Source organism: Sciurus vulgaris (genome assembly GCF_902686455.1).
Source record: "Sciurus vulgaris genome assembly, chromosome: 9".
NCBI classification, from domain to species: Eukaryota; Metazoa; Chordata; class Mammalia; order Rodentia; family Sciuridae; genus Sciurus; species Sciurus vulgaris.
This window is the reverse complement of record NC_136469.1, coordinates 84949588-84967600: the sequence shown is the minus strand read 5'-3', so window position 1 is coordinate 84967600 and position 18013 is coordinate 84949588. Positions and strand designations below refer to the sequence as shown.

Here is an 18013-nt window from a genome sequence, read left to right as displayed (position 1 = left end):
TCTTTATTACTTTAATCCTGGCTGTTATCAATGTCTATTATTATGTTTTCTTTCTCATTTATTCATTGGCTTGTTTATGGCTTCTTTTTACCTACCCCCTCAAAAAAAAAAAAAAAAGTGTTCTCTTGACTTGAGGCAAGAATTCAAATTTACCATCAATCCAACACTGGCCATAGGCAGGCAGTCTGAAATAATGATAAAGATTCAGACTCCAGAAGCAGGGAGACTTTAGTTTAAATCCCGGCTCCACCACTTTCTAGCAGTGTGGCCTGACCACGTTATGGTGAGTCACTGATCCTCACTTCCCTGTCCTGTGAAATAAGGTCAGTAATTTTAATTACCTGGTAGCATTACTGAGAGATTAATGGATATTGTTTCCCAAGTACATAGCACAGCCACCCCCACTACCACCATCATCATCATCAGAACAGTAAAACTGGAAGGAACCCTAATAATATAAGCATGTATAGATAGATAGATAGACAGATAGATAGTTAGGCAGACAGACAGATGTTGAGCATCAGCCATCTACCAGGCATTCCTTTAAACACTGACACTTGACTGATGAGACCCAGTCCTGCCACCGTAGATCTTACTGTACTTGGAAAATGTTATTAGTAGGACATTACAAACTTGTTCTAATGATGGCAATTAAAATTGCATAAAATGTTATTTTAAACTATCTTTCCCTGAGACCTTATCACCAGATAAACTCGATGAATTATTAAATTGAATTAATCATTGCTTCTCTCCCCATTGTAGGTTATTTCTCCCAAAAATAGAAAGGTTTACATGGTTTAAATATATTACTACTTGTCTATCATGCTACTTAAATGTGTTACTATAAACTTAAGGAGAATAAAGTAATCACACCCCTGGTTTGGAAACCCCCTAAGGAAACCCCCTTTCTACATTTTCGTTAATTATTTTGGCAAAATGATAATGTAAGGAGGTCAATAGTTCTCATGAATCTTAGGGCTATTCTAAAACCCTTTCAAATATCACTTTGTCAGATTCTTGGAAAACCCCACTCATCATTCATCAAAAATACAGTTGGCTTCATGGATGCATGTGTGCCCGTGTGCATGTGTATGTGTGTGCACAACGTTAAGCTTTGCCTTGGCTGGAAATTTATCCTTTTCCTACCACCCCAGAATTCTGAGAACAATAACACAATAAGGGTTCTATTGTCTGTGGTCTTTTAGCTCACTTGGCTGGAGCAACAGGTGACTGATATCACAGCTCATAAGGGAACCCATTAGCTCCTGGCTACAACCATGGCTATGGCCCTGACCCAGCCAATGTCCCTGAAAATGCAAGGGGAGAGGCCACTGGAAAAGGTGGCTTCACCACCAGAACACCATGCACCTCGCAAGCCCTGTCAACAGCAGCTCAGTCCTTGTACCTTTCTGCCCATCTCATTTCCTCCAAAGGCTTTGGAAAATGCTTTAACCATGGTTATCACACTCCCATTCTCCAAGGACCTTGAACCTCTAGTTTTGTCATATGTCCCCTGCCAGGAGAACTGTGTCTTTTTATAGCCTGAGCCACTGTAGGATGTGGCTTATAAAATTGAACTGCTCTGAACCTACCCGAGCCCTCCTGTGCCAGTAATCCCTGTTTTAGCCAGCGGCAGTGTGGTGTGAGGGAGGAATGTGAGCTTTGCAGTCAAGTTCAGTGCTGTACTGACCTTTCTACTGATTCCTTAGGTAGCCATGAGCAAATTATCATCCCCCCATCGTTGATCTTTACAACCTGCAAAAGTAGAGCTAATAGTAAATCTCTCTCAAGGATGTTTTGAGGTGAAATGAAGAAATGAATGTAGAGAACATGGAAAGACCATAGTGTGAACATTGGGGCAAGTGTCAACCATACTGTGCTCGGTCTCTTCATCTGTAAAATGGGACCATTGCAATAACAATATCAAACTCAGAATTGTTATGTGAATGAAACTATGAGACATACACACGTTTAGTGCCTGGTGTGATGTGAGTGGCCGAAGGCCTGACTGGTGTTATGGTGCAGTGGCTTCTGTCAGAACCATAGGGAACACAGGTGCTCTGTGAGATGGAGGCTACCAGTTATGGCCCATGGGTTTGGAAGAGCGGCCCCATCCTTGTCATTTCCATTCAGTAGGTAGCAGGGATTCAAAACAGGGGAGAGGTGGAGGAGGAGGATAGCACAGCATCCCAGTTTTCTAATTGCATATTGGCATGGCGGGTTTCCATGTTCCACTTTGGCAGTGGGGCTGTTCTGAAATGGCTGTGAAGTTGCATTCATGTTATATGTTCATAAATAGAAACGATCTCTGGGAAGAGTTCATTCCAGGGTTTGTTTGCAACTTTAAAAAAAGCAAAGTGCCCGCCTATCTGTTTCAGAAGGGTGTCTTTAATTAGCCATGATTAAAGAATGAGGTAAGTCCATTTTGTTGAAGTTGGTTCAAAAGTGTTTGTCCACGAGATAATCTCGCTGTGCAAGAGACCGTGTCTGCCATGGCCAGAGAGGTGGACCCTACTATAATTAGGTGTGCCAGGAACTCAGACAGACAGCACAGCTGTTCCCTTCACAAAAATAAATGTGATCTTGATTTATAGACACAACAGGGCCTGGCCTTGAAGACGTTTTTGTTAGAAGTCACCTGTTTTGCTTTATTCTTTATAGTGATTACATTTCATACAACTGATTGCTTCTGATTGTTGTTGAGTTTAAAAAGTAGGCCCAGCCAACCACAAAAGCTAAGATCTTCTAGAATGTGTTCTCCACAGGTGTTCTTTTTTTTTCTTTCAGATCAGCTTTTGGAGTTCTGTAGATCTAGCTTAATTTTCAAATTTAGTGACTCTCAAGACTTTTTTGTACATGAGAATCAATGAGAGACCTTATTAGACAACACAATTTCCTGGGTCTTATCTCCCTAGACTCTGATTCAGTAGGTTCAGAGAAGCCCCATGAGTCTGCATTTCTAACTAGCACCCAGGCGATACAGTGCTGCTGGCCCAGGGTCCACGCTCTGGATACTCCTGCCTCTTCCTCATCTCCTAACACTCCTAACACTCACTTTGCTGTGGAGTTTCCCAGATATACTGTCCTGATGTTTCATGCTGTCCTGTCTGCCAGAGGTGTTTGGTTCACCTGGTTTTGATCTGCCTGATTCCAAGCTGTCTAGAAACCTCTTCTAGGAGCCTCCTCGCCACCTCTCCACAAGACACTCCTTGTCACACAGCCTCCTCGGTTCCACTGACTTCCCTGTTCTTGAACCCATTTGTCCTTCACTGAAGAGTATAAATCCCTGACAGTACCTGACATTTCAGAGTTGCTTTTAAAAATTTATTGAATGAGAGAATGATTCTGGGTAGGGAAGTGTGGGGTGAAGCAGCAATATTTATTTCAAACCATGAAGAAACAGGTTTGGGGAAGGGGAAGCCACAGGCATCTGTTAAACCACACACTTTCACTGGCCACCACGTGACCCTGGAGTTGTTTGCAGATAGGCAGATGTGTCTATGTGCAGACCCCTCTGTGATAAGTGTCTGCCAGTAGTATAGGATCTGGCAGATCATTTTTTGAAAATAAACAATTTCAATCTGTCTCTTCAGAGTAAAGTTGATTATTTAAACATCAGTGTAAAAATAATAACTTTAAAGAAAGCCCACACTATGGCAAGAGGATTTTTAAAATGATGTTTGGAAATGCATCCATCACTGGAATTTTGGATATGAAATCAATAGGATCCCAAGTTGAGATTCTCTGCCCCTGCTCGCTACAGTAACTGTGGGCAAATAGTTGTCTCCATATGGACACAATTTTCTTAGCATCAGAATCATGGCTCATAATATGCCATAATTATTTAATGTGTTAATATTAAGTGAATCAGTTTGAAGGATGTATGGGAATTCTTGCAACTTTTTTGTAAATCTAAAACCATTCCAATATAAAAAGTCTATTCTTTACAGTAAGGGTCCAATAGTAGCTGCCACACAGATGTTGTCTGCTCCTGCCACAGGCCTTTGCTCCTGCTGCTCCTCTGTTGTAGAATGTATCTCAGACATCCATGTGGCTCATCCTCCATCTCTTCTGTGTCTGCTCAAATGACACCTTCCCTGATCACCATATTCAAAATTGCAATCCCTCCCTCCCATCTGGAATTCCTCAACCTCCTTCCTTTTTAATTTTTTTCTACCACACTTATTACCATCCACTATATCATTATTATTATTATTATTATTGATCACTTATATTTTGTGTCTCCCCCAAGCTAGAATCTAGGCTTCCTGAGGATGGGGATCTGGGTCTCTTTAGTTGAATGAGGCATCTCCAAAGTCCCAGAGTAGGGCTTATTTCTTACATGGTAAGTTTTCAGTGGACAGTTAAATGAAAGGAGCCAGACAGGGAAATAACAAACAGGAAAAGAGCCACCAATGAAAACAAAAAGAGAGGACGGTGACAGCTGCACCAAACAGCTTTGCTAATGGATGATAAGAGTTGAAGGCTAATTACTAATGGCTAATGAGTTGCAAGTTCAGCTGTGTTTTCCCAGCACCAAGCCATGTCTTAATCATCTTTGTATCCCTTCTTCTTAGGCCATGTCAGGCACTTATGATTGAAAGACAAGACTTGCTTGATGAAAGAGGAGAGGGCTTCCAGGGTGGAGGGGTAGTAGTGGTAGTTGTCAGAGGTGGAGACTCGGAGAACTGGGGTTGACCCTTGTAAAGGAGAAGATGTTTCCTAAAATACATTTTGTTTCAATACAAGTGCAACACCTCACTCGTTTTAAAGGACAATTAAGTATTAACGTTACAGTTATCTTAACATAGGTGCCATTTTTACTGAGGAGGCCTCAGACAGATGTCACCACATTTACCAGTTGTCACCAGCAAAATGTCACCGATTATGGGTAGGAGTGGGGAGGGCTGCTTTTCTTTAGAGAGAAGCTGACAGAGGAGGAGAGAAAGGAGGGAAGGGCAAAAAAGACACCATTCCTATTTTGCCCTCTCAGATTCTGCTTTTAGCTAACTAAATAATACAGCAGAATCACAAATTAAGTGCAGTGCCATGGATGGGGACTATGGACAATGTGCTGAGTGCTTTAAAGCCACATCATCCCATGGGGTTTAACCATAATTCTTTTTCCCCTTCCTAACCTTAAAGTCATAATGGTGGCTTTGACCTTTGCCATTCTTTAATGAATTTGTTTTTTTCATTTTACTGTAGAATGAGTTGCCGCAGGCCGTATGAATCCACATTGATACTGACAAAGCCAACTCCAAATACACTATTTGTATACTACTAGATATAAGCAGTTATCATAAGACATTTATAAAATAGCCATTGCATCAAGAGTAAACTACTAGGTATTCAGATAGAAGAAAAGCAACACATAGTCTCCCCTCAAGACTTTGCCATCCAAGAGGAGCAAGACACAGCAATAGAAAACCTAGCTATGTTGGATAGGTGCCAATCACTATTAAGAAAACGAGTAGACAAGATTGCTTGGACCTGACAATGACATCATTCCTACAGCTTGTTGTTCAGATTAAAATTAGATGAAGTAATGTTGCCTTATAGAATCAGGAAACCTTGGTTTCAGTAGCAGTTCTACCATTAAATAATACTGACAAAATCTAAATTCCTTGGGTTCCACTTTCCTAATATTGGGAGTGGGAGTGGTTTTTGTTTGTTTGTTGTGTTGTGTTGTTGTTTTAACTTCTTAGACTCGCCAAAGGCCAATCTGCAAACTTCCCCATTTTCTTCCAAAATGTGCCATGACTTCGAGAGAGAAGTTCACTTTCTCCCTATTTATTCTTCCCTCATCACATATACATAAAATGCCTTCCTCTTTGTACAGTAGAATTGGATTTATCCAAACCTGGCTTGAATCTCAACACACCCAATTCTTCTTGTTTAGGGTAGGAATATATTAAAGCAAACCCTACAGCTTTCAGTAAACTCCCTATTTTGTTTTATCCATATCTTTTGCATCTTTTTCCTCATTTGTCAGCATTTTCTCAACTCACTGTTCATTCAAATGGGAAGTAAAAGAAAGATAAAAGCAAAGATCAGTCTTTTTTATTTTACTGGTGTTTGCCTCGTAGATTACTCTTATAATACAGCAGACTCGAGTCCAGCATTGACCAAATAATCTTGCCTAAAATAACCATAGAAAATAAGACCTGACAGCCAGAAGATATTTAATTCTCTGGCCCCACTTTGGCATAACAATAATTTGTAAAATTCAAATAACAATATAAGAAACTGATTGTATAACTATGCCTGGGGCATAGTTTTAGGCCCTTCCTGGTGGGAAGGACATTCACTTTTCATTCAGAGTCCTTTTTTTTTTTTTTACAGTTTTCAGATTTAGCTTGTACTTGTATAACTTTCCTAATAATAAAAATTAAGAAGCAGTATTGGCCAGTACTTTCTGTGCATTTACTGTGTGCCAAGCCTCTTAATATGCATTACCTCATTTAATCCTCCCAATAACCCTAATGTGATTTTTCTTAATTCTCCATTTTATAGATGAACAAAAAAGGGATTTAAAAGCATATTCAAGGACATATATCTGTGACCAAACTGACATTTTATGGGAATAAAATGATATGATAGAGATAAAAATGATGTGATAAATTAAGTTCCCTTACAAAGGTGAAGCTGCAGTGCCTCATCAATAAAAGAGCATGTTTATTAGATAAATGTTTGCCAGGTTTGTCATGCGGAAAATTTGGGCTGGCCTCCAGTGTTACAATGCGCGGGATTTCACTCGCATATTCCACAGCTTCCAGTTCTCAACTAGCTAGTAAAGGACTGATAGGAATTGGAGGTTTTAACCTGGAGGGTGCCGGCCATAGAGAATCCATTGACCTTTGTTTATCAAAACTACCTCCCCCATTCCTGTAGATCAAGTGTCTGGTTTGCTGTTTGGGGTCCCTCTTCTTCCCACATCCAAGGAATTGAGTGTAGGTCCTTAGGAAATACAGAGTCTACTGTGAAACACCTTCAGGTTTCCAGGTACATAGATTGAGCCAGCTGAGTCAACTTTCAGGACATAAATCAGAATTTGGAAGGCAAAGAATTTGAAATGAGCTCCTTTGCAGAAAGTCATTTCTGCAAACGCCTGGCCAAGGTAGATGAGCTTCAGAAAAGCAATAATGATTATTTTCACAACAGATATAAGTACAGCAAATACATTTTGTGTCACTCAGATTGTATTTTTATTTGCTTGATTTTCATATCTAGCTGAGAGAAGGATTAGGAGGAGTTAGCATGTTTTTCTGCACTAAATCTAGGATACATGGTTTCCAGTGGCAAGACATAATTCACCTGCTAGCATGAACCTCCGAGGCACCAGATGCTCATTTTGTGGTGTGCTTCCAATCCTGTCATTAATTTTAGTCTTGAAATGACCATATCCCTCATCAGGAAGCTCCTATCTTGTGGACAAATTAGCTTTTGGGGGAACTAAGGGTATATTTTTTCCAAACACTGCTTCTTCTACCAGTATATACTGATGATTCACTATGTGCCAGGTATTCTTTGAGGTGCTTGAGGTAGAGAAAAGAATAAACAGAACTCTGTGGAGTTCATAGTGTGGTTAGAGAAAAGAGGCAATAGCCAAACAAATAAGTAAACTGTTTTATATATTAGAAAGTGAACAAGCTAGGGAACAGTCCAAGCAAAGGCCCTGAGGCAAGTCTCTGCTGGGCATGGAAATGAAGAGGAGGCCATTGTAGTTGGAGTTGAGCTAGTATTGAAGACTCCATTAATAGTAGCTAATTTTCTCAGGAAATCAGCAAGAGCCAAAGCCTTTAGGGCTTTTCAATCCATTATATTGACTCTGATTTCTACTCTGTGTGAAATGAGGAACCATTGATAGGTTTTGAACAGGAGAGTGATGACATTTGACTTCAGTTTCTTATAGAAATAATAACTGTGTGATAGCTTCCCAGAATGACCCACCAAAGCCTGTCTAACCCACAAGTCATTGAACTCAAGTGCTTATCATACCCTGGGGACCTGAGCTCTGAGCTCTGGACTTAGATCCAGGAGGCAGGGATTTGACTCCCAGCTCAGTGGAATGACTTAGAGCACAGCAGCTAACATCTCTGAATCCCATAGTCCTCATCAGAGAAATAAGGATAAACTATTCCTTTCCCTTTGGTTTTATTCTGAGGCTCAAGTAAAAACTGAACATAGAAACACTTTATAAATGTCAGGAGAGGTGTTGACAACAACAGTGGTCAGTATTATCTCAGGGAAAATTAACTGCAGGCACTAAATCAGAACGCTGGGATGCAAGCTTCCCTCTCCCATCCCTTCTTACGAAACAACTATGGAAATGGGGCCTCCTCCTCCTTCCTCTGCACTGGACATAGAGGAGAAAGACAAGGACCCACTTGATCTCCACAGAAAGTGCTAATCAGGCTCCCAGGGTGACGGGTCCTAACTTACAGGGTGTTGGTAAACGAGGGCCTCCCCAGTCTTAGGTAGTGAATGGGTCCTTTGCCAAGGGGATGTCTTAGGGAGAACATCATGTCTCTCCCTCTAGCTGGTCTGTAGGCCTCCCAGGTTTAGGCAGTAGAGTATTGGGCTGTCCTTAGGTGGATGACTTCTCCAAGTGACCTTAACCCTCGTCTTCTTCCTCACCAGGCATTCCTCCTATGGAAGGCTTTTGGATGACCATGACTACGGGTCCTGGGGAAACTACAACAACCCTCTCTATGACGACTCCTAACAAAGGACCATGGCCTGGGCTGAGGAATAACTGTTCTTTATTTATAAGTGCTTATCCAGTAGAATTCATAACAAGTACCTGACGCGCATTGAACGACAATCTTAAACCCTGTTTTGTTGGTATGGTTGTTTTTGTTTTTAATCCCTCTCCTCTGGCTGCTACAACTTCCCCTTTTTGGTACAAAAGAACCATGATTCAAAGGTGAGTGAAGGTCAGTTTGCCACCACAATGGGCCAATCTTGCACTGGCCGGGTCAGACCACTATGGCGGAGGCTTCAGCACCACTGAGGACCTACTTCAAGAAGGATGAAGGAAGAGGGAGTGAGTTGTTTTGCTGGGGTTTTTTTTAGGGGAACTTTTTGTTTTGATGATTTCTTTACCTTCTCTATAGGAAATTACATTAACTCTCAACGTGGAGAAAGAAGTCCTAGGAGGATTTCACCCTGATGTGAAGAAGCAGGGGTTTCTCCAATTCCTTTTCAATCTCTCTATTTCTGGTTGTCTCTGACAGGATGCCTGCTTAGCTCTACAAGCTGGCTAGCTGATTCTTAGCTGCCTAATTAATGAAAGAGGAAAATGGAATGTTCCCCAGAGGAGGTCAGAGGGCCTACAGGCAAAGTAGCAGGCTGCTGTTGAATCTCAGCATGCTCACTACCTGTTTTCTTCCAGGTGGCCCAAATGCACCTGGGATGCCAGCTCACAGACTTTAAGCAGAGATGTGTTCCAAAAGAGAAGGCTATGAGATATGCTTAGTTAAAGGGAAAGGAGAGGCATGGGGCGGGGGAGCCTTGAGGACCTCGTTGGGACAAGTGGTAATCAAGTCTCGATAACTGTCAGAAATACCCATTAAGGCTTGGAGGAGTCCATATAATCCTTGCTTCATGCCCATAAAGCAACTGGTTCATTGCCTTACTGTCTTTTAGATAATGACTGCAAACTTTTCAAAAATAAAAAAAAGAGGCACTAGTCTATCCACAGTTGCATTATGAGGCATTTCCGTAGGAAACAGACACTACAAATAATTCATTTATTCTCCATACACTTACCTTATTCCTTCTTCCCTTTAATATGAGCATATACCCCTGGGTATCTAGTCTTAAAATTCTGCTCAACAAATTTGGAGAAACAATTGTTCATCTTTGAAAGTACCATTTCAATCATTCTCAACCAACAGGTGACTTTGCCTCCCCACCTGGGGACATTTGAAAATGTCTGGTGACATTTTTGATTGCCAGGCTTTGGGAATACCACCAGTGGGTAGAGGCCAGGGACACTGCTAAACATCCTACTGAGCACAGGACAACCCTCTACAACAAAGAATGATCTGACACAAAACATCAGTAGTGCTGTGATTGAGAAGCCCTGATGTATTAAAATCGCCCCTGTGAAGGAAGGAGACACAGATTAGTAATACTTTTTTTATTTTCAACAAAATGAAGCAAGGTCTCATTTTTATCCTGTTTTTGTCTGGTGGCTGATAGGTTGTTTCTCGGCATGATGGTTACCTTTTTATTCCTTTGTGTTTTGAGAGAGTTTATTTCAGGGCTCCACCTGTGTCTTCCTCTAACTTCTGAGATTAGCCATCGGCATCTTGTGTCCTGATTTCCTGTAGGAGAAAACATGCATTTCAAAATGTGCCATTCCCTAACATCATAGCGAACTCGAACCTGCATTCATTTAGATTTCTAAACATGAACCTTGACACCACGGCTGTTTGCTGTGCTTTTCTGAACCCCTGGTGCCAGAGACCAGGAGCAGTACCACTTCTCACAACCTACTCTTTGAAAAAAAAAAAAAAAAAAAATCTGTTCCTGAACTCCTTAGGTGCCAAAGGGGTGACCCTCAGAGGTCTTCTATGACTAGACTCAGCAATGAAGATTAAGCTTCCCAGAATTAAGATGTCTTTGAACATTAACCATAAAAGAAAAACAGACATGGACCTTCTCAGAAAAATGGCAAAGAATGGCCAAGAATATGGCTGTGTTTGGCCTGAATAATTATCCCTCTCCTCACTTCCAGTCCCTTGGCAGGGCTTTCAAAAACCAGAAATTCCATTTTTTTTCCCCTCTCAACCAAAAACATTTTGACCCAATGTCCATGAAACACCTTTGGAGAAGTACACTTCTGGACCTTGCTTTTGTCATATGCACTGGGTCAGAGGCACCAGCCTCTTCCCTGGCACCCTGACCTTTTATAAGTCGCTGAAGCAGCAAGCGTTTTTCCATACTGAAGGCTGCTGTCAGGCAAGAAGAACACCTGCACAATTAACTGATTACTTCCAAATACTTCTAGCAAAGAGAGGGATCTGGGCCTAAAGCAGATGAATTCAGCAAGGTGACAACTTCCCATTTAAACCGAATATTCATTGTGACATGCCTAAGGGTGGAAACTTATTTTGCCAAATGTATTTTTTTGTTTGTTTGTTTTTGAATTGACCAAGATATTTTAGCAAGTTTATTCTTCAAATATTATTTAAAATGCACACACACACACACACACACACACACACACACACCTGAAATAAATGTCAATAACTGATGTCCTCAGGGAGAGTCTGTTCAGATCCACTCAAGGGACATGGCCCCAGTAGATCTTGTACAACCACATCCCATCCCTGGGTAGGACTGGTCCTAATGCTTTAAAGAGAATGTCGGAGCAGGAGGGAGATAAGCAGCCTCTCCTCAATGGATTGCAAATGATCAAAGAGTATGATTCAACTTGGGTTTGTTTGGGTTTTTTTTTTGTTTTTTTCCTGTAGCCCTGATGAAATGTCCTGCCCTCCCTGCACGTTCGCGTCTTGTTTCTGAAATGGGGTCAATGTTTTCATATTGACCTCACCCCATACTACCTCACAGATGTGTTGTGAGGATCAATGAAATCATGTCTACAGTGTTTTCAGTTTCTGGAGAAAAAATATTTATAGACATTTTAAGTATTACATAGATATATAAGTGATCTCAGTTTCTTGTTTGCTGTTATACTGGTGTGTTGTTTTTCCTTATTCTCTAAAACTGCAATTATGTCATAGCCACATCAGACAGTGATTATAACTCTGCTACCCCCATACAGCTGACAGACAGCAGGGTTAACTGTGCCTGGGACCAAAATGATGGTTTCCAGGTCTAAAGGAAAGGATGGCCCAGGACATAGGTCTCACAGACTGGAATCTGGATCCAGATTCTGCCCTTCACTATCCTGAGGTCTTCTGGTATCTTTGTGGGGTTGATTGTGGTTTGATGTCATCTGTTTGCTCTTCATCTTGCTTGCAGAGGTGCATGGTTTAATCCCTTGCATCTGGGAAATGAATTTTGCAACTGGGCCAGATGCTAATTTGCACGTTGATTTGCTTTCTTTGCCTTTGCCCTTTTTTTTTTTCCCCCCTGGAGGGGAGGGCAAATGAATGTACCATTTCAGCTTTGATCTTGAAAGTGCTAGTTGGTATTGGTATTAGTGCTAACCAAGAGTACCTTACCAGATTTCTTTCTTGGGGTAAGTTAAACCACATAATTGAAAGATGGAAAGATGTGCAACTTCTTTGATATTTGATGTCATTGTATCTACATTTGATGTAAGACATATTGCATACCAATTATAATTATATCAATTAAAGTTGTTAAAAGCTTGTGTCTGGTTGTAGTGATTTACATTTTTATAGATTTTTGTTATTTGAGCTATTCAGTTGATGTGCTTAATACTGCTCATCTTAAGTAACTCTAACTTGTTCTTAAAGAAAATTTATCCATCATCAATAAATTATATCTTCTGCAGGGGAGGAAGTTCTCTCTGATCTTGAAACAGAATTGAAGCATGTCAGCATTGAAGAAACTTTTCCAAGCAGTGATTTTATGCTCAGATATTCTGTGTGCCTTATGAAGAAGATGTAAAAATAAACACTTTGATTTAATGAGTTGAATGGCAATATGTACTCAAGTAGTATTAAGGCACATTGGCATTATCAGTACATGGGATACGTGCTTTATTCCCCTTCAAAAATGTTAAATTTAGAATATTCATTCTTAATCTGACGTGTAAGTATTGAGCAGGCTTTGTCATTCAAACTAAAATTGCAACTCCAAGAAACTAACCAGGTATTATTCTGATTTTGAAGAAAACAGCAAATCCCCATCATTTTGCTCCATGGGAATGGATCGCCTGCAAACTAGAAATTGTTCATTAAATGATGGATGTAAACTTAAAGCCAGGTTTAGTAAGATTAAATACCTGGCTTCCAGTGATATAGTGTGGAGGATTGACTGGGAAGAGTGAAGATAAAGAATGAGGACAAATCAGAGCATGGTGGCTCACACCTGTAATCCTAGCAACGTGGGAGGCTGAGACAAGAGGATCACAAGTTTGAGGCCAGACTTGAGAATTAAGTGAACCCTGTCTCAAAATAAAAACTAAAATTGCAATAAGGATGTAGCTCAGTGGTAAAGTGCCCCTGGGTTCAGTCCCCAGTACCAAAAATGGAAACAAGAAAAAGAAAAAGGAGGACCAAGAATAAAACAAGAACTTTCAATTGATTATGCAGTGCTATAGTTTGCATAAGGATCCCCCACTGGGTCAAGTGTTAAAATTTACTCACCAGCTTACTGTCCTGCTATTGGGAGACAGTGGAATCTTTAGGAGGTGAGCCATGGTGGAAGGAAGTTAGATTATTGGGGGCATACTGTTGAAGGAGATATTAGGACTCTGGCCACTCCTCTTTCCCTCTTTTTATTTCCTGGCTTCTGTGAGATGAGCAACTTCCTCTGCCACTTGCTTCTGCCATGGTGCAATGCCTCACCTACATGCCCAAGAGCAACTGGCAAACTGAGCATGGACTGAAACTTCTGAAATTTTGAGTCAAAATAAATCTTGACTGTATCAGGTATTTTGTCACAATAACAGAACACTGACTAATACATTCAGTTATTTATTGAGGACCAGCTATTGGGACAAAAACAACTAAAGATGTAGAGTGTGGTGATCTAGATCAACACAGAGGCTGTATCAGTCTTGGCCTTGACCTCAGACACCAGCTCCCAGAGGATTTTAAGCATAGCCAGATAACCACAATGTTTCACCAATGCTGTGACCTCTTAGCCTGACCACTTAATAGAAACTTTGGACAGTGGGTTTCCTGGGTGTCACAGGAAGTTTCTAGCATTGCAATAGTGGAATAGGTACAAAAATGTTTCTAGTCCTGTAGCTTTCTAATGCACAAAGAAAAATACCTCTATGGTCTTTAACTTCCTGACTGTGAGACCATATATAATAAACATGTGGAACCAGCTCTGGGTCACTGTTTATCAGAAATCAGTGTCCCACCTGATCCCACTTTTCTGTGTGTGTGTGTGTGTGTGTGTGTGTGTGTGTGTGTGTGTGTGTGTCTTTCTTAATTCCCCCATCACCCCTCACTGGTTTTTAGGATTCAGTCATTTGGGTCACAGCATAAAGACCCCATTCTTTCAAGTTTGCCTAAACAGAATTGGTCAGAAAGCGCTTTAAATGTGCACATAAAGAAAAGTTTTAATAAGAATGTGTAGTGTTAACACGTTATACATTCTTAGGTTCAATTCAATATTTATCTTAAAGTGTAGCTTTTCCATGTCAGATAATAATTTGTTTCAATTATTTAGTGACCTATTCAATCTCTTACTCTTCTAAAGTTCAATAGCACTCACCAACATGTAGCTAATATTTTGGTTTTTGTCAGAAAGCAATGAATCAAAAATAAGTCTTGAAATTGTAGGAAATTTGTTAAGAAGTAGGATCTCTTCCCTTAAAGGATCTAGTGTAACAAATGTAGAAAAGACTCTATTGACTTCACTAAAGCACCATTCATCAATTTGAGTCAACAAATGTACTGAGTTTCTATCTTAACCAAGAAATATATTTACTATAAAAGAGAAATGAACCAAATATTCATTAGGGAACTTAGGTACCTCCCATCTTACAGAGAGGGAAACTGAGGTTCTGGGATATTGAATTCATTTATCCACATGCTGAATCTATGTATCCAATAATGAATAAGATGAACAAGATCTCTAAGTATTTTTAGTTTAGTAAGTGGCAAGGGTGGGACCCTATCTGTCACCAGAGCTCTTAGTCTTTTTCTACCCAAGGGACTGAGATCTAATGTAAATATAGCCTGAATCTTAAGACCCTCCCACCTCCTGCTAACATGGGACTTTCCACCCCTTGCAAAGGCCCCCTAAGCTATTTCAGGCAGTCTCAAGGGTGTCTGGCATGCAGTTGAGCAAGCCCAGTCAACTCCCAAACACATGCTCCCTGCCAGGCACTGTCACCTCTCTGTTGACTCCTGCTACTGCTGGGTTGTGTTCACTGCCAAGAGGGAGACTGCCTTCCCTCCTGTCCTGTTAGGATGCCAGCACAGGGCCCCATGGTCTTGTGGTTTCATGGAACCACACTTGGTTTCTGCTTGTGATCTTCTTGCTCCTCACAGGAATTGAATGAGCACAGCAGCTTAGAGATGCTGCCCTTGGAATCATTCCCTGCTCTGACCCTGAGGCTCCATCATTGGACCAACTTGACTTTCCTTGGAGTAGTAATGATGATAGCTTACTTTCACATAGCACCCACTATGAGCCAGACACTGTTCTAAATACTTACATGAGCTACATATTATCAATATTTCTATAGCCCGAATGAGAAATTAAGAGTCAAAAAGGGAAAGATATTTGTCCAAGGTCACAAACTGGGTCAGGGGGCAGAATTGAAATGCCAACAGTTGGTCTCTGGGTCCATGCTCTGGACCAATCCCAAGAAGAATCCTCACTCGGAGCCAGAAATCCCTACCACATATACCCTACAGCCATCAGACAGGACCATGCCCATGGGACAATCTGAGACATCCCATGCAGAAGTGAGACCTTCTGTTATGATTTAGATTTTAGGTGTCCCCCAAAAGCTCATGTATGAGACCATGCAAGAAAGCTTAGAGGTGAAATGGTAGGGTTATGAGAGCCTTAAGCTAATCAATGGATTAATGCCCTAATAGGGATTAACTGATTGGTAACTGTAGGCAGATAGGATATGCCTGGAGGAGGTAGCTAGGGGCATGTCCTTGGAGTTTATATTGTGTTCATGATGGGCCAGACTCTGTCTGTCTGTCTCTCTCTGCTTCCTGGTGCCATATCCCCAGCTGCTTTACTCTGCCACACACTTCTGCCATGATGTCCTGCCTCATCTCAGACTTCAAAGAATGGAGCAAACCATCTATGGGCTGAGACCTCTGAAACTGTGAGTCCCAAAATACATTTTCCTCCTCTAATACTTTTTGTCAGTTCTTTTGGTTGCAGCAATGAAAAAACCGACTAAAACATCTTCCCGGAGGAAAGTCCTAGAGTGGCCCACTCTAAGTCTGTTCAAAATTGGGTAGATCTGTGGTCAAACACCTGGGTAGTAAGGCTTGTTGCTGCAGTGGTTTGGGATGTTTTGGAAATTGTAGGGGCCCCAGAACTGAGGCTGTAAGCAGCCTCTATCTACATCCTGGTACTAACAAATCACTGTATTAGTCCATTTTCTACTGCCAATAACACAATACCACTGTCGCTGCCCGCAGCAACAATCCCATAGATATTTATTACCAACTGCAGCAACAATTGCGCGGGTATTTATCGGAGGTGGACTGGAAACTGAGATACTTCTATTATCTTTCTCTTTAGTGCGCTGCTTTCTTGCTTGCTTGCTTATTCTCTAGCTTATAGAGGAAAAGAGGCTTCTTTGAGAGAAAGAGAGACTTTGAGAGAAATATAGGCTTTGCTTATAGAGAAAGTTTTAGAGAAAGAGAGGCTTCTACGCTTATCAGAGATCTATTTCTTCTTAGAGTTCTGCTGCTTCTTCTTAGAAGTGCGTCCTGCATCCTGTGAACTAAAGGGTGCAACCTACAGGTGTGTTCTCAGTTCTCCACTCTACTATCTGCCTTCTGCTGCTGCCTACTGCTTCTTACTGCTAGCTGCTTCTTCTCTCTGCTAGCTGCTTCTGCTTCTCTGCTGCTAGCTGCTTTTTTCCTTCTACCTACTGCCGCTTATATTCCCTCCAGGAGGCGGAGGGCGGGGCCTCGCCAGTTGAGATCAGGTGAGGAGCCAGCTGCCCTATCACGGCAAAGGTTAAAACGAGCAGGTCTGAGCAGGAGCACTTGGGAACACCTGTGCACGCGTTGTGTGCGTGGACTTAATTGAATACGGCCAATGACAAATCACCTGCGTGTGCTTATGTTAATCAACCTCCTCACTGCCGATGTGATCAAAGCAACCTCCCGCTGGCCACCAGGCACCATCTTGGCATAGTCCACATGGCATAGCCCCCAACAACCACTAACTGGGTAAGTTATAAATAAAGGAAGTTTATTTTTGCTTACAGTTCTGGAAGTATAAGGTCAGAGGACTATATCTGGTGATGAACTTCTTGCTGGCAGAATTCCAAGGTAACACAGGATATCACATGGCCAGAGACAGGGAATTTGTTTGTGTGTGTGTGTGTGTGTGTGTGTGTGTGTGTGTGTTTCTGGTTTCTTCTTAAAAAGCCACCAGTATTCAATCATGGGGGTTTTACTCTAAAAAACTTATCCCAATCACTTCCCAAAGGTCCCATGTCTAAACACTATAGATGGAGTATGTACACCCTCTGTATATTTTACAGTGGGAGTTAAATTTTAGCATGATTTTGGTGGAACAAATTATATTGGATCTTGAATTTCAAAAGCCTACATATTAAAGGCTTGTTCACCAGAGTGGCCCTACTGGGAGATGATAGAACCTTTAAGAGGTGAAGCCCAGTGGGAGATAGTTAGGTCATTGGGGGCATGTTTTTGAGCAGAATCACAGGACTCTGGCCTCCTCCTCCTCTTGGCTCCTGTCTATGAGGTGAGTAGTTTTGCTCTGCTGTGTGTTCACACTATAATGTGTTGCCTTGCCATAGGCCCAAAGCAATAGGGCCAACTAGTCATTGACAGGAACCTTCCAGCTGTGAGCCAAAATAAACCTTTTCTCCTGTAAGATGATTAATTCAGGTATTTCATTACAGTGCTGAAAATTCAACTAACATAAGAGAATGACCCACAGACAAACTATAGCAGTCATCCACTCAACATCTGGGGTCTCCAGGCTGACATTTACCTTGTCACCAGATCCACACAGGAGCTCTCATGAAACAGTTCAGAGCACTATCTTGTTCTACTAACCATAGACACTTGGATAGAATTCACTGCAACAATGCTGAACAGAGAATCTAAAAGTTCAAGTCAGTTTAAGTGAGGTGTTGTAACGAAGTGTGAGAGAC

General features: G+C 41.4%; 1 protein-coding gene across 1 annotated transcript in view; it reads left to right on the top strand.

Moving 5' to 3' along the window:
- PARM1 (prostate androgen-regulated mucin-like protein 1) overlaps nucleotides 1-10573 on the top strand; it is a 101186-nt gene extending 90613 nt beyond the window's left edge. The window contains exon 4 of the mRNA XM_079152758.1: nucleotides 8644-10573. Within this exon, the coding sequence (XP_079008884.1) occupies nucleotides 8644-8728 (85 nt within the window). The 3' untranslated portion in view covers nucleotides 8729-10573. The remainder of the gene's footprint in view (nucleotides 1-8643) is intronic.
- The last annotated feature ends 7440 nt before the right edge of the window (nucleotides 10574-18013 follow it).